The sequence below is a fragment of the Phascolarctos cinereus genome, unplaced genomic scaffold (genome assembly GCF_003287225.1).
Source record: "Phascolarctos cinereus isolate Bilbo 61053 unplaced genomic scaffold, phaCin_HiC Scaffold_2;HRSCAF=192, whole genome shotgun sequence".
In the NCBI taxonomy this organism is placed as follows: domain Eukaryota; kingdom Metazoa; phylum Chordata; class Mammalia; order Diprotodontia; family Phascolarctidae; genus Phascolarctos; species Phascolarctos cinereus.
The window spans coordinates 405,760,533-405,780,191 of NW_027555625.1; the positions used below are offsets into that span (position 1 = coordinate 405,760,533).

A 19,659-nucleotide genomic window follows, 5' to 3' on the forward strand; every position below is an offset into this window, starting at 1 on the left:
ACAGGAAAATAGAAGGGGAAGGGGATAAGAGAAGGGAGAGGGGAGAGATAGAAGAGAAGGCAGACCAGGGGAAAGGGTATTCAGAATGCATGCCATCTTGGGGTGGGGGGAGGGGTGAGAAATTTTGAACTCAAAAACTTGTGGAAGTGCATATTGAAAACTAAAAATAAATAAATTTATATTAAAAAAAAGAAGTCTATCCTGCCCTACAGGAAAATAGAAGGGGAAGGGGTAAGGGGGGGGGAAGAGATAGAAGAGACTAGGGGAAGGGATATTCAGAATGCACGCCATCTTGGGGTGGGGGGAGGGATGAGATGGGGTGAAAATTTGGAACTCAAAAACTTGTGGAAGTATACAAAAAACATAATAAAAAAATAAATGAAAAGGTTAAAAAAAATAAAAATAAAAGAAGTTGGTTGGAGGTTCTGGACCAGGAATGAACAACCTTGTGTGGAGGGTAAGCTTGGGTCCCAGAGGTTAAACAGAGGTGAAGAAACTGAGCTTACTGGCTAGGAATATGTATTCTTCTCCAAGACCAAGGAAGACCTTGACCCCTGAAAAGGACTGAGAGCTGGATTGGGAAAGTTTAAAAATCCCTACGGAAAGTTAACAGAATGGTTTGCTAAGGCCACAGCATTATATTGGCACAGTAGAACTAGAAGGAATCTAAGAAGTCATCTAACCCAACTGCTTATTCTTATAGATGAGGAAACTGAGGCCCACAGAGGTTGTGACTTACCCAAGTTACAAACAGCATCGAAGGAAAGACTTGAACCCAGGTTCTCTGACTGCAATCACTGATCTTTCTACTGTGCCATTCTTTATACCTTTGTAAATCTCACAGTCTTAAAAGCCTGTGTAAAATCTATATACATATGCATACAACAATAATAAAATTGTATTAGTACAATACTATTGTATTATGTAGTTCTAACAGTCTTAAACTTTTGTGTCACGTATATATGCTGTTGTACACAACTCTTCATGACTCCATTTGGGGTTTTCTTGGCAAAGATATTGGAATGGTTTGACCTTTCCTTATCCAGTTCATTTTACAGATGAGGAAACCAAGGCAAACAGGGTTAAGTGACTTGCCCAGGGTCACACAGCTGGTAAGTGTCTGAGGCCAGATTTGGACTCAGGTCATCCTGATTCCAGGCCCAGTGCTCTAACCAGTGTGCCACCTAGCTTCCCACCACATATGTGTATATACATATATATCTGTATATATATCATAGCTTAGGAATTATGAGTATATATATATATATATATGTATATATATATATATATATACATATATAGAAAGATTTTTTTTCTCTTCATTCTCTACTGGTTTTTCTTTTCTTTTCTTGTTTTTCAAGAATTAAAAGGAGTTTATTATAAATACATCAAGGTACCAACACATGGATGGGCTAATAACTGGAGATCAGCAATGGCTTCGCGGTGGGGACTGCTTTTATAGATAACTTTAAGACAATCCAGATAGGTCCACCTCAGCGAAAAGGGTGGGGCCCTTGAATCTCAGTTCCTTCCCAAGGTAGTAAGAACATGACAATTTGCAGGTAGAGGTAGGTGACGAAGAGCAAATGATACAAATGCTACAGACTTGGTATCTCCATCCCTACCAGAGCCTCCCCCGAAACTGATTGATAAGTAGGTCTAGGAAAAAATGGGATGCTGAGTCAACATAATTTTCAACAAGTTCATTCTCTCCCACTCCCTTAGATGCTGGTTGCCACAGGAGTTCCAACTCTCCTCTCCCAAGGTAGAATGTGTAGACTTTTCAATCACCAAATCCTCCTGGCCACACCCAGCATAAAGTCCCCATCTCCCTTCACAGATCATCTCTCTTCACTCATAGGAGCATTCATCAGTAGAACCCCTTCCCACCACAAAAGCAAAGCCTCCATCCTTCCCCTCCAGTTTTCAATCCTTTACCACTCCTCCTCTCCTACTCCCTTCTAGGCTCTTCTCTTTCTGAGACCACAGAGGTCACCTTCCCCTCATTTCTTGTCCTTGATCTGCCCCTGGCACATAACATATTCTTCTGTCCATTAGCTCGCCCCACCCTTTATAGACCTTTATATGTTGTAATGTAGTCCCACAGTCATTGATTCACCTGTAAGTAGGATGTTCTCAGGTTCTATACATTATGCCTCATGCCCACCTCTTCACTGTTACCTCTACCAGACCTGAGCCTTCACCCCTCCCACCCCACTCTCCACACTCTCCCTCTCCCCCACCCCCAGTCTTTTCACGTACATTTAGAAAGAAGTCTCTCACTGTCTTTCTGCTATAACCCTGTTGTTGTTGCTGTCCTTGCGTGCTGAATGTATTCAGTCCTCCCGCATTTCTATTGTTTGGAGTATTCAAGAAGTAAAGAGCCTCTTCAATCCTGATTTTCTTTCTAAAACAAAAAGTGTTTCTAACTCTTCTTTACTATTGAACATCCATCTTTTTTTCCTGTAGGTTATGTTAAGATTTGCAGGGCAAGTCACCGAGGGCTGCATCCTGTGCTCCATAGCTCTTTAGAGCACATTTTTGCATTCATTCCTACGTTTTCTAATGGGTGCAGAATCGTCCTGAGTTATTTGAATTTCCTTTCTTTTGTTTTTGAAGGTCTTTCTCTTGATTGCTTGCAACACTTATTTCTGAATTAAGTTGTTAAATCTAACCATTATGTTATCCTGGAGTTTGCAGCCTTGGGCTTTTTTTCTGGAAGTGATCTGTGAATTCTTTCTATTAGAATTTCATTTTCTACATTCAGAAATTCTGGGCTGTTCTCTTCTGTTATTTCCTGCATTATAGTATTAAAGGGTTTTCTGTCCTATCTGGTTTTCCTGGGATGCCTATGATATTGAGTTTATCTCTATGTATCTTCCCTTCAAGATTAGTATGTTTTGCTTACGTAGTGAGAACATTTTCTTTTCCTGTTATTGTTGTTTGCTTCTATTCTTCTAAATTGTCCTTCATGTCTGTATATTCGCATTCCCAATCTAATGTTCTCTTGTTTGTTTCTTAGGCGTGTTATTTTTCTATTCTACCTGTTATTTTTACTGTACGGTCCATAAATTCTGTTTTCATAATTCTCATTTCTCTTTTGAGCCACTCAAGAACAGCATCTTGTTTTTCTTCCATGTTCTCAACTTCCACAGGATCCTCCATCTTATCAAGTGTTAGATTATTTTCCTTTGGTTTTCAGTATTTATTTATAGATGCCTGAATTTGCTTGCTAGGTGTAGAGGCTGCATTTCCTTTTATTGTTAATGCTTTCCCTGTTGCTTTATCTGCTTTAGTTCAAAGTCTTTGAGTTTTCTTCTTCCTGAAATCTTTGGTAATCTTCCCTCCCCCCAATTTTCCTTATTTATTTTCTGACTCTGTCTCCTCTAATGGTGGTTTTCTTGGGGCCTGGATCTCAGAGTGTTTTAGCCTCCTCCCACCCTGGCCAATTCATGGTTCACCAGCCTAGGTCTATGTCCTAAGTGACACTTGAGAGGTCAGAACTGGCCTTTACTGAAGTTTTTTTTAATCCCAACCCTAATTTGGAATGGGGAGGGAGGATTTCCTGGTACCCAAGCCAGAGATGGTGGGATCTCAGTTCCCTCTAGGGTATATTGAAAACTGGCAACAGTAAAGGAGAAGAAGGAAATCCTCTGAAAAAGAGGCTTGCAGCCGCCAGAAGAGTATTAGTGCATTTTCCTACTGACCTAGGATGGAGGTTAGGAGGAGTGGAAGTATACCTTTTGTGTTATTTATTGGTCCTTCCCACATGCTCCTCTGTGGTACAATGCCAGTAAACACTTCTGCTCTCAAGGGTCAGTATCTGACTGCTAGGAGGAGAAAAGGCCTAGAAGCAGTCAAGGAGGCTGAAGGTGGCTTACTGGGCCCTTGGGCAAAATTATGATGCTGCTACCCTAAATTTCTACTTGTCTGCACAAAGAGCCTTTCCAAAGTAATGTTTACTAAAGAGAAAGAGAGGTGAAAGAGACAATCGTCACAGCCCTACAGCTCCTCAAGTATTTAATAGGGAAGAAATGTGTATCTTCTTGAGTTCTGGGATGAAAATGCCAACTTCTAAGTCCTCTATTCCCAGATTCCTCAAAGAACTTTTCAATAAAATAGTTAATTGACCAAATAAATATCATCGACAATGTGGGTAAAATACAGGTCATTGAGCATGGCCGTTGGAGACTATAGAGATAGCAGGTGAGCCAGTCGCTCCCTGGGATCAGGGGAAAGAGGAGAGGGGAAGAATTCTTCTCTTCTTTCCATCCCTTCACTGAAAACACATGTTGTCCAGGTCATGATGAAATGCAGTACCTTTCGTTGGGAAGCTCAGCATTTTTTCTTCTTGGAAAATCTGAATTCCTTACTGAGACACAATAATACTGATTCAACTTCACAAAGAGGGTTATGTGTTAAAAATTCCCTTCTGCCCCTTAATCTAAGGTCCCAGAGCCCCTCTCTTTGGTTGATTTCTCTGCTCTCCTTTGGACCTTGGGATCAGTAGTGTTCTGGAGAGCAGCTGCCTGACCATATGGGAGACTGTCTCACTCCAGCAGAGAGCATCAAAGCCTCAGGATCTTTCCAGCTCTGTGGCGTGAAGTCACTGGCTATGGCCCAGAGGTAGAAGCAGCTGGTATTGGGTACAGCAGGAATCCCAGTGTAGCTTCTGATGGAGTACCAGAGAAGAACTTTAGAGGCCCCAGCATCAAGCTGCCTATGACATTTCTGTGGACATTGCCTTAGGTTTAGAATCAGAAGACATGGGTAGACCTGCTACTGCTTACAACCTTTGAGGTGATTTAGTCCAGCTCTCCCACCCAACAGATGAGGAAAGTGAGGCCCAGGGATGCGAGGTGTCAGATAGCAGAGCTAAAGGTGTGGTGTTGTGACCCCAGAGCCAACGCTCTGTCCACTTTGTCAAGCTGCTGCCTATACCAAGAGACAAAATGGGTGACACAGACATTCAATTTAGATGAGCTCGGAGATCAGAGAGAACCTTCTGGACTGGTGGAAGTAGAGAAGATTCCATGGAGGAGATAAAAATTAAACATGGACCAAAAGGACATGACGCGTTTGGATAGAGGGGGAAGGGAAGGTGAGAAGAAACATGTCAGACAAAAGGAAGAGCGTGGACAAAGGTACAGAGAAAGGAAGTGAGATGCATTCGGGGACAGTGAATGTCAGTCAGTCTTTCTGAGGCCAAGGGTTAAGATAGGAGTAGACCAGTTATAGTAGGGAGCAATGGGAGATGTAGCAGGAAAGATAGTTTGAAGCCAGATTGTGGAGGGTGTCGAATGTCAAGATGAGGGAACAGGGAGGCATCAAAGGTTTTTGAGTAGAGGAATTACCTAATAGAAGTGTAGTTTCAGGAAGATTCATCTGACTCTGGTGCAAAAGATGGACTAAGTCTAGAAACAGGAAGTTCAGTTAAGAGACCACTGAAATAATCTAGCAATAGTGACGGAGGCCTTAAGCTGGGTATTGTCAGCAATAGAAAGTGCAGGAGGGAAAAACATTTTGAAGGATGAATTTTCAAGACTTGGTAACTGAGTAGCCCCTTTGCTTTCATCTAATGATTCACGTATTAGTTTCTTTGTCTTGATTTTCATTATTTTCAGCTCAAACGGATGATGAGAGAGATGTTCTCTTCCTGTGCCACATTCCCTCTTTCTCAAAGCCGACCAGGGCAAAGCTCCAGGTGGCACTGGAGCCTGCTCAGTGTTCTGGGGCAAAAGTATAGGTATTTAGTCTCATCAGAACATGAAGCAGTCAGTCAAGCAACAAGCATTTATTAAGCACCCACTGTATACCAGACACTGTGCTATATGATGGAGATACAAAGAAAGGAAAAAATAAAATAAAATAAAATGGCAAAAAATCAGTTACTTCTCTCAAGGAGCTCACAGTCTGAAGACAATCATATACAAACAGAATAAATACAAAATATATATATATATATATATATATATATATATATAAGCAAAAGATATATAGATATAGATATAGATAATAAATTGGAGATAATCAAGAGAAGGAAGGCACTAGAGTTTAGTGAGATTAGGAATAGTATCATTCTTGTAGAAGGTAGGATCAGAGGGTCACAGAAGGTCAGAATTGGAAAGAACCTACTATTACCCTCTCATTTCAAATGGGAAGCCTGAGGTCCAGAGAAAGACATAAAATGAATGATGGCAGAGAGGAGACTTGAACCCAGGTTCCTTAACTCTCTGTCCAGAATTCTTTCTGCTGCACAGTGCTGTCTGTGTGGATATAAATGAGGCTTTTAAGATTCCCCCAAACTGGTGTGGTTTATTCTCTGGCCACATAGGCTAGCAGCTCAGTCGTCTCTGCTTTCGATTTCAATAGGAACAGTTTCCTCTGGTCTTAAACCAGCAGAAGAAGTAAGACTCAAGCCTGGGCTGAATTCTGCCTGTTACTAGTAGCATTAGTGACTATTGTAGAGAAAAGAGGTCGAAACCCATTGCATTAGCAGACCAGCTCCAATGTCAGATCAATTCAATTCAGAACAACAAATATTTCTTAACCAAGGCATCGTACTTGGTGCTGGTAATAGTAATATTAATTAATCAATAATATTAATTATTGTTAATAATAATTCACAACGGTATAGTTTTAAAGTTTGTAAAATATTTGTCCCCTCAACAACCCCATGAAGTAGAAAGAACAGGTATTACTATACTGATTTTACTGATGAAGAAATTGAGGTTCAGAGAAATTCGGTGACTTAAGGTTACACAGCTAAAAAATACAGACTGGTCATTGGAACCCTGACTCTGGTCTAGCATTCTATCCGCAATGCCTGACTCAATTTGATTCAAAAAAGATTTATGAAGGACGTGCTATGCACAAGACACCGTAACAGACACTAGAGATACAAAGACACCACAAAATTTCTACACTCAAAGAACTTACATTATACTGGGAAACCTAACTGTACATAATAAGCACAAGGAACTGAGGGAGGGAGGGAGAGAGAGACACAGGGAGACAGAGAGAAGAAGAGTAGGAAGAAGAGGAAGAGGTAGAATGTCAAGTTTGGGGACTACAGCCACTAATCCTTTTCGGTTAGAATATAGACCAAATGAAAAGGAGTCATGTGAAGTGAGGTTAGAAAAGTGGGTTATGGATGTCCATCATCATCAGGATAAGAAGCTTTCATTTTATCCTTGAGGTAATAGAGAGCAATTGAAGAGTCTTGAATGTGCAATGGCTAGGTCTTAAGATTATTTTGACAGCTGTATCAAAGATAGAGCAGAAGAGGACACAGCTCACAGCAGGGAGACCAGTTAGGAGGCTACTGCAGTATTCTAAGGAAAACATGATGAGGGCCAGTGCTCAGGGGGTACATTTGTGAATGGGGAGAAGCATACAAATGTGAAAGATGTGGTGGCAGAGCAGACAAGATTTTACAACTAATTGAATGTGGGGAGTGAGAGAAGCAGAAAGGCCAAAGACAGCTCTCATGTTATTAATGGACAATGAAGGGTATAGTACCCGCCTTCGATGAACTTCAAGGTCTAAAGATGGTGAGATGACAAAAACACAGAGAAGATTAGCCTGTATACTTCATGCTCTATTTTGTTGCTGAGTCATTTTTCAGTCATATCTCACTCTCTGTGAGCCCATTTGGGGTTTTCTTGGCAAAGATATTGGAGTGGTTTGGCATTTCCTCCTCCAGGTCATTTTACAGATGAGAAAACTGAGGCAAATAGGGTTAAGTGACTTGCTTAGAATCACATTTGAAATCAGGAAGATGCGCCTTCCTAACTCTAGGCCCAATACTCTACCCACTGTGCCACCTAGCTGCTTCATGCTATATAGTAACCACCACTGTAAAATTTTAATTTCAGATTTTAGATCTACAACCTATTGGCCATTTCTCCCTTTTTTGTATTTGGAAAATACCAGCTTAACTTTATCTGTTATTTTGCCCTGCTGCTGAAATGGAAACGAGCCTGGGGCTGGTAAAATATCAGATCCTCAGGGATATTCAAAGCTCTCCCCAGTACAATTCCAACTTACCTTTCCAGGCTTATTACATAGCACTCCCTTTCACACTCTCTCCGTCCAAGTCCAACTGGCCCACTGGCCATTTCTCACACATGATCTCCCACCTCTGTGCATTTGCACAGGTTGGGCACCACATCTATAATGTAGCCTCCTCACATCTGCCTTCACAGAATCTTAAGCTTCCTCCAAAACATACTCAGATTTCATCTCCTTGCCCAATCTTCCTCTTCAGTTGTAAGTTAGTGCTTTCTCCCCTTGAAATTACATTGCATATTATTTGCATTTACTTTTCTGTGTACCTGGTGCATTCTCTTATAGCATGTGTCAAAGGAAAAAATGACACCAATAATGTTCTCTGTGATTTAGCCTCAAGTCTGCCAGACACAAATTTGTTGAATTTAATATTAATTGATTCTCAGGTCATTTCTATCTTGAAGAGAGAGCGATGTCTAAACTGCCATAGCCTAACATGACTCCTTGCCCCAAGATTTTAGGTAAGGTTTATAAGAATCTTGGTCAAGAAAAGAGCACAATATGTTATGAGATACTTTGGGGTTAGTTAACATTCCAGGTTAATCATCATTTGATTCTTTTCAGGACAACTTCCCTTTATGAGTTCCTTCCAGGGATGAATATCTTGACTTTGAATTTCCAAAGAGAAGACACTGTCCTCTGGTGGGTTATAATACCATTCACTTCAGGGTGGAGAGACAATTATCTCATCCAAATAAATGTTAAGTGTGGTTATCACCCTTACTCTGTTTCGAAGGAAGGGCCTATTCTTTATTCTTCACACTTTCCTAAAGAGAAAATATTTCAGAAGAGCGTTAGACTGGAGAAATATTTTCAAATATGTCTAGAGAAACTAAAAATAAAGACTTTTTTTCCCCCTAAATTTACTTCCAGAAACGTAAATGCCGTGAAGAGGAGGATTTTCTCCATTCTTTTTTCTTTTCATTCACAGTGCCTAGTACTGTGCCAGGCATATAGGTGCTTAATGAATGTTGGTGTGTTTGGACAGAAATATTTTCTTTTTTCTCTCTTTCTTTGTGTCATTATTCAGGTGAAGCATCTTTATAACTATACTCTCCCATTTCCCTTTCTCCCTTGGGGGTCTGAGCAGACTTTTCTAAATTCACCTTCCCCCAACCCTTGCTTCCTCTTGGCCCTCCATGGCTAGCCATTCAGAAGTTAGTCTCCATCTGGAAATCTCCACCTCAATATGCTTCTTCTCATTACCCAGCTCCCCAACACCTGTTACATGCCCTGCCTGCATCTCCTGCCATGGCTCTGATTGTTCTGCTACTGCCGGAGCAGTAATTGAACCCAGTGGTATTTAGAAACTCAGCTGCTAATGGCAAAGTGAACAGAGTGAATTAGAGTGTGATGCAGACAACGCTGAAAATTACCCGGGGGCTAGCAGAGTCATTTCCAGATACTCTCGTGACAGATGTGAAGAGAGAACAGACAAGCTTCTAGCACAGTTCTGTTTTGTCTCAGGGAAGCCTCAGAGAAGCCTCTAGTGAAAGTGACATTATCAAAACCCCCAGACCTTTAAACCATCAGTCCCATTTTCCATGGCATTTTAAAGGTTTCCATGGCCCTGTGTGACAGGTGGTACAAATCTTCTCATCTCCAGTTTCCAGATGCAGAAAGTGAGGCTCAGAGTCTTGAGAACACTCAGCCAGTTCTTAATGTCAGAGGTGGGATTTTGAACCCAGGTCTCCTGACCCCAAAACTAAGGTGATTTTCACTATGTGGTTCTGCCTGTCAGCAGAGAAGTCCAAGCTTCCTTTTGCGATCCCTGCTTTTGTGCCTTATTTGGCATTTCACCTACTCTACTTTGTATTGTCATATCCTTTCGTAGATAGTTGGCATAATATGGGGGGAGCGCCCAGGACTCCAGAATCTCTGTTCTGGGCTCTATCCCTAACTAATTGTGTTCATGGGTAAGTCATGTCCCCTCCATAGAACTGTTTCCTCAGCTAGAAAGTGAGTGGGATTGAACCTGACACCTCCTTCCAGCTCTAACTTTATATGATTTTATGAGTCTGGTGTAAGTAAGTACAACTGATGTAAGTGCTTTGAGAGTGGGGAATTTGTCTTCAATTTCATTGTGAATAGGTACTCAATTATAGAAACTCATAGAGATCAGAGACCATCTTCAGAAATCATCTCATTCATATTTGGTGATGATAACGATTTGTAGTGTTTTTTGAAGCAGTTTGAAAGTGTGGAAAGAACTCTGGAGTCGGAATCAGAAGACCTGAGATTTTTTTGAGCCCACAAGAGCCATAACTAGGGTGGGGTGATGGGACTGTTACCCAGGGCATAACAATTTAGCAGGTATATATTCCTCCACCCTCTCTCCCCAATTTTCCACCCTGTCCCTGTGCCTCATAATGCTCTTGCCATATATGCCAAGGTTGAGGGAGACAAACTGCTGACATGTGTTCTCCAACTAGCCCACCCCCAACTCACAACCTCTTCTTGGGAGTTGTAAAGGTCACAAATAATTGGCTGCACTATGGGGATGCAGACTGTACCCCAAGGAATTAAGCAACTTGACCAATCACTTGTGATACAATAAAGATGAAGTTTGATACGAAATCAATTTGTGGTCCCAGGACCTTACATTTTTTTTTTCTGTGAGGTCTTCAACCACCCATATTTGTCCTGGCATCAGAACTCTCATCATGCTTCTGGCAACTACTTACTAACTGCTTCACCTTCAACAGTTACAAGATCACAGGTTTAGAAATAGAAGTGACCATAGAGACCAACAAATCTGACCTACCTTTCTTACAAATGAGGAAAATGAGGTTCAGAGAACTTCAATGACTTATCCAGGTAATAAATGTCTGAGGTAAAATTTGAACTCAGGTCTTCTCAATTCCAAGTCTAGTGTATAGATTGGTTTTTTTTCAGTCACATCAGATTTTTTTGTGACCCCATTTGAGGTTTTCTTGGCAAAGATACTTGAATGGTTTGGCATTTCCTCTCCATTTCATTTTTTTCAGATAAGGCACTGAGGCAAGCAGGGCTAAATGACTTTCCCAGGGTCACACAGCTAGCAAGTGTCTGAGGCCTGAGTTGAACTCAGGAAGATGAGTCTTCCTGACTCCAGGCCCAGCATCTATCCACTGTGCCACCTAGCTTCCCCACAGTACACATATTGCTTGGCTTCAAAATGAAGCCGACTTGACTTCTAAGGGTGGTTGTGAAGATCAAATGCATGTCAAATATTGTATAAACGACAACTATCATTTTTTCTGTGTTCCAAAAGTAAAAACAAAAGCAATCTGTCCTTACTCCTGAAAGTTTCCCACCGCAGCCTCTTGAGTCTGAGGATAATAGCATTCATGTGGTGCTTTAAGTTTTGCAAACTGCTTTACAAATATTATCTCAGTTTGTCCTCACAGCAACTCTGGGAGGGAAATGTTATTCCTATCCCCATTTTACATGAAGAAACTGAGGCAGAAGTTAAGTGATTTGCCTAATCAACCAATAAAAATTATTAAGCTCCTATGAGTACCAGGGACTGTACTAAGAGCTGGGAATACAAAAAGAGGTGAAAGATGGTTCCTTCCCTCAAGGAGCTCACAATCTAATGAAGGAGATAACATGCAGATAAAATATATGCCAAGAAAGCTAAATTTAGGATAAATAGGAAATAATTAGCAGAGAGACAGCACTGGAGTTAAGAGGGGTTGGGAAAGGCCTGCTAGAGAAGGTGGGGTTTTAGTTTTGACATAAAGGAAGCCATGGAAGCTGGTGGTCGGAGTAGAGGAGGAAAGGGGTTCCAAGAATGGGGGACAGCCAAAGAGAACGCCCAGAGCTGAGAGATGAAACGTCTTTCCGTGTAACAGCCAAGAAGCCTATGTCACTGGATTGAAGAGAGCATGACAGGAAGTAAAGTGTACAAAGAGCTATGAATGCCAAGAGCATTTTGTATTTGCTCCTGGAGGCAATAGGAAGCCACTGAAATTTATTGAGTATGAGAGTGACATGATTAGACCCATGCTTTAGAAAAATCCCTTTAGTGGCTGAATGGAGTATGGATTGGAGGGGGAAGAGACTTGAGGCTGGCAGATCCACCAGCAGGCAATTACAATAAGCAAGTCATGAGGTGATGATGAGGGCTTGCACTAAAGAGATAACAGTGTCAGAAGAGAGAAGGGAGCATATTCAAGAGATACTGCAAAAGTGAAATCACAGGGGCAGCTAGGTGGTGCAGTGGATAGAGCACTGGCCCTGAAGTCAGGAGGACCTGAGTTCAAATGCGGCCTCAGACCAAACACTTGACACTTACTAGCTGTGTGACCCTGGGCGAGTCACTTAACCCCAATTGCCTAAAAAAAAAACAAAAACAAACAAAAAAAAAACCTTAAAAGGCCTTGGCAGCAGGTTAGATATGTGGGATGAGATAGTCAGGAGTTGAGGATGACTCCTAGGTTTCAAGCCTGAGGGACTGACAGGATAGTGTTGTGCCTTCTATGGTAATAGCGAAGGTAGGCGAGAGAGGAGGATTTAGGAAGAAAGATAATGAGTTCCGTTTTGAAGTCTATAGGACATCTGGTTTAAGATATCTAACAGGCAGTTGGAGATGCAAGATTAGGGGTCAACAGAGAGTTTGAGGCAGGATAGGTATTAAAAATCATCAGCACAGAGATGGTAATTAAATCCATGGGAGCTGATGAGATCCCCAAGTGAAGCAGGATAGAGGGAGAAGGGAAGAGGGCCCAGTACAGAACCTGAGGCACACCTATGTTTAGAGATCATGATCTGGAAGAGAGTCCAACAAAGGAGACGGAGAAGGAGCAGTCAGAGAGGTAGGAGGAAAACCAGAAGGGAGCAATGTCCTGAATGCCTAGAGAGGAGAGAGTGATCAAGAGTGGTAAAGGCTGCAGGGAGGTCAGGGAGAATGAGGATTGAGAGAAGGCCTTGGATTTGACAAGTAAGAGACCATTGGTAACTTTAGAGACAGTAATTTCCCTGGAGTGGTAAGGTTGGAAGCCAGATTGTAAGGGGTTGAGAAGGGGGTGAGAAGAGACAAAGTGGAGGTCCATACTGCAGACAGCCTTTTGAAGAGTTCAGTGGCACAGAGCAGAAGAGATAAAGGATGTCTTACAGCTAGTAAGAGTCCGAGGCTAGATTTGGACTCCGGTCTCCCTAACTCCAGTTCCAGGACGTAAGCCACTGAGCCACCTAGATGCCTCTAGTATTCTCATGTGGGCAGAGTCAGACAGGAATTTCAAGGAATATCACTGAAATAACTTTCAGAGAGCTGAGGAAAGGAGACATAGTGTGCCAGGGGATCACTTAAGACAATGGGAAATACTAATTTAAATATAAAAATTTAATATAATTTAATAGACTCATTTAATAACTAATATATTTAGTTATAAATTTAAAATAAGTATATAATAATCTATTCATTTTGTATATAAAATAATATTTAATAATACAATTAATAATTAATGTGATTGAATATACAATTTTAAAATAAAAAGATACTCTCCTTTAAAGAGAGGGGATCACCTTGCAGCCACGGTATTTAGGGGTAAGGGAGAAGTACTGTGGTGAAGCTTTATGAAAAGCTCTTTTTCCAGAGGGCTCAGGAGTCTAATAATAAATATATAGCGTTTTAAAGTTTGCAGAGTAGATCCTTACAACAGCCATGTGAGGTAGATGCTCTATAATAGCACCATTTTATAGATGAGGAAACTGAGGCTCAGAGAGCTTATAAGTAACTTAAGGCCAGGTCTTCCTGCTTTCAAATTCAGCACTCTCTCTACTATGCCATAATGCTAAATAAATAGAAGCCCAGGCAGGTTCTGCCTCTCTTGGGTCCCCTTCTTATTAATCTCTTAATTATATCTTTTATGATAGGATCTTTATGACAGGACTTCTTAACCTGGGGTCCACAAACTTTTGAAAAAAATCAATAACTATTTCAATACACTTGGTTTTCTTTGTAATACTATGTATTTTACTTTATGAATTTAAAAACATTATTCTGAGAAGGGGTCCATAAACTTCACCAGATTGCCAAGGAAGGTTTGTCTCACAAAAAAGAAAAGAAAAAAAACAGTTAAAAAATCCCAAGTTAGAGGTCAGTGAAAATAAAATGTGATTTTTTTCCCATCCAAGTTCACAGACCCCCTGAAACCTCTTCCCATAGAGAAAGGGGGATGAACTTAGAATCAGAAAATCTGCGTTCAAATCTTAGCTCAAACACTTACTTTGTGATCTTTGACAAGTCATTTAACTTTTCAAACCTCAGTTTCCTCATCTATGAAATAGGGATAATGCTTGCATGGATCACCTCAGAAGACTATTGTGGTAATCCAATGAAAGGTAGTGTGGTACAGTAGAAACAATGCTAGTTTTAGACTCATGGGATCTGTATTCAGATCATGGCTCTGCTACTTGTTACTATCTCTGTGACCTTTACCAAGTCAATTATCTCTCTGAGACTCAGTTTCCCCAACTCTAAAATATGGAGGTTGTACTCAGTGATATATCAGCACCCTCCCGACTCTTATTCTGTCATCCTAGGATACCCAGATGTTCTGCAGTCGCTCATCACATGGATTTCTGCAGGTCAAAACTCACAAGTTTCTTGTATTTCCTCCATTTTTACTCCTAAATGTGAATTACAAGCAGCAGCGTTGCATAGTGTATAGAGAGCCAGCTTTGAAGCAAAGAAGTGGGATCATGAAGAGTCAGATACAACTTGACAACAAACAGCAATAGTCTGGTTCTAGTACGGTTTATTAGTAGAATGGGCCAGGACATTTGGGGGTTTCTATTTGTAATATGGGCATTGGTCATCAGTCAGTCCATGAAAGATAGTGAGTTTTGTATGAACAATTCTCGCCACCAGGGCATGTCTTCTGAGGTGCTTGGCAGGTGTTGAAGTTTTACAGTCTCCAGTGATGTGGTGCTCAGTTTGGGCCATTTCCTTGAAAAATTTTCATTGGTCCCATAGTCCAGACTCCTTAGAAATAACCCTTCTGTAATTTTTGGTGGTCATTAATATTATTAGCTCATTGTTCTCGTCTTTTTCAATGAATTTCAGACAGAAATGGTCCTGAAACAAGTTACCATCTTGTAATTTCTTTTTTATGTTTAATGTTCTGCAGACTATTGAACGGGTGGATAAAATCTACACCAATCAATAATCTTGGGATTCTTAAGGATGACCTTTCTGTCATTTCTGACAGTGACTTAATCCTGAAGCCCTATCATAAAACCATCCATTTCTGTAAACAAATCAGAATGTCTCAGCCATTCTGTGGATGTTTCATTGTTGGCATGTTGTTGGTGGAATTCATGTGAGTGCCATCATATTCTTATTATTTTTTATTGTTGTTATTGTTGTTGTTACTCTTTAAAGTCTTTTCCAGCTGTAGAAATCTTTTAAAATCATCTGTGCCTAGGATCTTGGCTCAGTAACTTAACGTTAGGCAAACACAGGGTGGAGTTGATTCTAGAGACGTGAATCGGGGGCAACTTAACTCGCTGGGTCGTCACCAGATTTAGAATGCATCTGTGTGGGGAGTCATCTCTGTTTTGAGTAAATGATGCAGGGAAGCAATTGTGTTCCTTAGTCCTCCTATGAACCCCAAAGACAACCTCCTGCCAAGTGTTAGCTTTAAAGATGCTGTGGGGAAAAATAGATTGTGAGCATTTGAAAATTATGGGAAATTTTTAAGTGGTAGGTCTTCTGGAGGGCCTAAGAGCTGGAAATACAGGGACAATGCCCCACTTCTAGATCCTAAATCAAATATCTGATGTGGATTCACTGCACCTCTCTCCTTAAAGGAATGCTTTTCAGTAAGAATCTGCCACACACACCCCACTGCAATCATTACAGATTGCTTCTAGCTTCCCCTATTTCTAATAGAGTCATCATTAAGAAGTTAACATTTTTAATTTACTTTGGTGGGTTTTTTGAGGCCTTAAAACACTTTCCTCAGTCTTGGTGACAACAAACTCATTTTTCACTATAATTAAAATGTCACTTTGATAAATAATTCAGCCAACTCCCTTCCACCTATAAATGAATAGCTTTGTGCTGTAATTGTTCACATTCTGGTGAATTAGGGGATGTTCAGAAAGAATTTAAGAGGTATTTAGACAACAAAGATGAATAGAACTTATTTTCAGTCCTTCCACAACTCATTCTTAACCAAAAATGTCATTTTCATAACAAGACCCCTCCAACCATTGGTTTCTACCATTCCTTCCTGTCATGCTTTGTGGAGAGGGTATCAATAGGTTTTACATCCCAGAAAAGTGTGGCATCTGAGAAGGAATGTATTCCCTGTCTCCCTCCGTCCCTGAGAGTCATGTAACAAAATTGGTGGGTCTATTTGTGTAGTACAGTGCTTTTAACATAGCCACCCCTTAATAAGTATTTATTGATTTAAATGGAATTTAATTTAAGATGTGTTGAACTAGCAATGGTGTTGTGAAGGCTGAATAGAGCATCCAGGACAGTGGCCCCACTTTTGTGTCTAATGAAACTAGGCAGCACGTGGGTTCTCATTGCTACAGTTGCCAAGAGTCCTTTAATTTTGTAGCACCCAGGGCCTGCCAATCACCTGGTGTCCCCTCCCCCCCAAAAAAAAGTTATTTCGGATTCAAGGTACTTGGTGAGCCAATATCCATTAAAAATCAAAGCTTATAAGCCCCCAAAGAGGTTTTATTTTATTAGACAAACCAAAGGACACAGCTCAAAGCCGAAGACATTTTAATCAACAGTATTGCAAAGAAGTCTCCTCCCTGAAATAATACATGGGAACATAGTCTTCTACAGATTATCTCACCGCCAGATGAGGGGAGGAGAAGCATGATGGGAACGTGAGTGACCAGGGAATACAAGTGAAGAGGCAGCCAAAGAACATAACATCGCCGGGGCAGCTTGTGCATGCAGTGCTACGAAGCACCTTAGTCCTCTGGTGATGTCATTGTTCTTTGCTGCTCTCTGCCCAGCATCTCCTTTGATTTGCTTCTGCTTTCTGCTGCCATCTTCAGGCCTTCGGCTGAAATGCAACTTCTTCAGGAAGGGTCTGACAGCTCATTAGCCTGTAGCCTCAGGTGCTCTTCAGGATGCACATCTCAGGTAGCTAAGGAATTATAAAATCATAGAGTTTTAGAATTAGAAGAGACCTCTGCAGGCATCTAGTCTAACCTATACCTGAATAGTTAAAGAATTCCACATTCTGATTAAAGACTTCCAATCAGAAGCCTTTAAGCATTTTGCAATTCCCTTTTAAACTTTGTTCGATTTCAATATAAACTCTAATTTGATGTAAAGTGAGAAAATTTCTGTCAGCTCCTTTTCATTCCCAAGACGCTAACAGAGGCCCATTAAAAATCACTGGAGCTAGTTGGAGAAGAATAAAAGGGGATGACGACCTTTGTCCTCCTTCCCTTCACAAGTGATTTTTAGATGTCGAGTCAGAAGAGAATCAGTGTCATAGATTTAGAGCTCGTGAGTAATTGAGAGGTCATTCAGTCCTGCCCTTTAATTTTATAGATGAGGAAACTGAGTCCCAGAGACTAAGGTCACTAAGCTAGTAAGCAGCAGAACCAGGATTTGAAACAATGGTCTTTGACTCGTTCCATCGCACCCCAAATGGGATTTAAGTATGTTTGGATTTGGAAGCCAATATTGCCAATACCAGGGCAACTGGGTGGTACAGTGGATAGAGCACCAGTCCTGGAATCCAGAAGACCTGAGTTCAAATCGATCATCAGACACTTAACCAGCTGTGTGACCCTGGGCAAGTCAATTAACCTTATTTGCCTCAGTTTCCTCATCTATAAAATGAGCTGGAGAAGGAAATGGCAAAACACTCCAGTATCTTTGCCAAGAAAACCCCAAATGGGGTTATGAAGAGTTGGAAATGACTGAAACAACTGAACAACAACAAAATCCCTTTCTTGGGAAAAAAATTCGGTGAGTGAGTCTCCCTGATCACTTTCCTAAACAGCTATCAAAACCTCCAGAACTCTTCAAGGGGATCCCTAGGATCCAGTTGACTTACCAGTTCCTTCCACAGGCCCCAAGGACTCACTATTACTGTTATTCGTTGTGGTGTTGCCTGCTAAGCCTGTGCTGAGCATACTTTCTGGAAATGGGCCAGGGGAGGGAAGTAGTAAGAGGGTAGAGGTAGCAGAAAGAAATCAGTCACACAGTCATGTCACGTCCCCCCTCTCAGCTTGGTCATTGGAGCTGATCAGACTCCAAAGAACAGAACATCAGTCATGGAGCTATATCTGAGATGGTGGAGTCTGGTTTCAACAAGTCGAATTTATTCATTAGGAAAACAGAAAAAAAAGAAAAGTTGTTGCAAAAATATACCATGTGATTGGGACTGACTCGAGAGCAGGAGAGAAGACTGGAAGTTGACATTTGCACTGATTTCTGAGAGTACTAAGCGTGTCCCCAGGAGACAGAAGGGATGGATGACAGTCAGCTTCCTTTTCACTACACATATCCTGCTGGGGAAGGTCCATTTTGACAACTGTGAGTATATTGCCTGGGCTGGATCTGACCCAAGAACCTGCAGGTGAAGGGGAAAGTCCCCTTGCCAGCACCTGCAGGAATTCAGGATGCTTTCAGGGAAACTGGGTCTAGGCATCCCCTGGTACTCAGGGCTAGTTTCCCGAGATGGGTAGTATGTCAGGGCATTGCCTGCATGAAAGATAGCCTTGGTTGCTGAATATCACCCCTATCACATAGAATCAGGATGATTTACTATTGAAATAAAATGTTCCCACTTGACCTAGAAAACAAAAATGTTGGGATATGGGCTTTATGTGGGTGTAAAAGTACTCTTTTTACACATAGGGAGCAATCAATCATTATTTATTAAATGCCTACTATGTACAAGGATCTGGGGCTTAAAAAAAAAACCAAAAACAAAAACAAGACGAAAGTCAGATAGGCCCTGCCTTCGAGAAGTTCATATGCAGGGGCATGTAGGGAAGGGAGCAGAGAATAACATGAATACATAGGCATAAATATATATATATATATATATATATATATATATATATATGTGTGTGTGTGTGTGTGTCTGTGTGTGTGTATGTGTGTGTATGTATATGTGTGTGTGTGTGTGTGTGTATATACATATATATATATACACACACACACACACACACACACACACATCAAAGATAATTTAGCAGCTGGGAGGATCAGGAAGGGTTTCTATAAAAGGTAGCCCTTGAACTGTGCTTTGAACATCTATGAGGGCTTAGTCCAAGTTTTAGAAAGTCACAGAAGAGCATTACACACCAAAGGAAGTACCAGCTTACCTGTGACTTTGAATCTGAAAAAGTATTTGTTAAGATCCTATACTTAGAGTTGGATGATATTTGAGGCCATCTCGTCTAGCCCCTCATTTTATAGATGAGGATACTGCTCAGTGGATACAGCACTGGGCCTGAAGTCAGGAAGACTGCTCTTCTTGAGTTCAAATCTGGCTTCAGGCACTTACTAGCTGTGTGACCCTGGGCAAGTCACTTAACCCTGTTTGCCTCAGTTCCCTCATCTGTTAAACGAGCTGGAGAAGCAAACGCCACTAGAGTATCTTTGCC

The 19,659-nt window shown here is 41.1% G+C and overlaps 1 protein-coding gene and 1 long non-coding RNA gene across 5 annotated transcripts in view; one reads left to right on the forward strand and one right to left on the reverse strand.

Moving 5' to 3' along the window:
• Positions 1-19,659, forward strand: part of KCNIP1 (potassium voltage-gated channel interacting protein 1) — a 363,743-nt gene that overhangs the window by 120,231 nt on the left and 223,853 nt on the right. Inside the window, exon 1 of one of the 4 annotated variants that reach the window (XM_020992319.2) lies at positions 18,234-18,580. The exons of 2 other annotated variants lie outside the window; for them this stretch is intronic. In XM_020992319.2, the coding sequence (XP_020847978.1) occupies positions 18,520-18,580 (61 nt within the window). In that variant the 5' untranslated portion in view covers positions 18,234-18,519. Of the gene's footprint in view, positions 1-18,233; positions 18,581-19,659 lie in introns of those variants that run through there. One more of the 4 variants, XM_020992321.2, reaches the window with a different exon arrangement.
• LOC110212315 (uncharacterized) lies at positions 16,782-18,319 on the reverse strand. Its single transcript, XR_002325636.2, has 2 exons — positions 18,099-18,319; positions 16,782-17,174 (listed from the first exon to the last, which is right to left on the reverse strand). It is a non-coding gene; the product is annotated as an uncharacterized LOC110212315 (long non-coding RNA).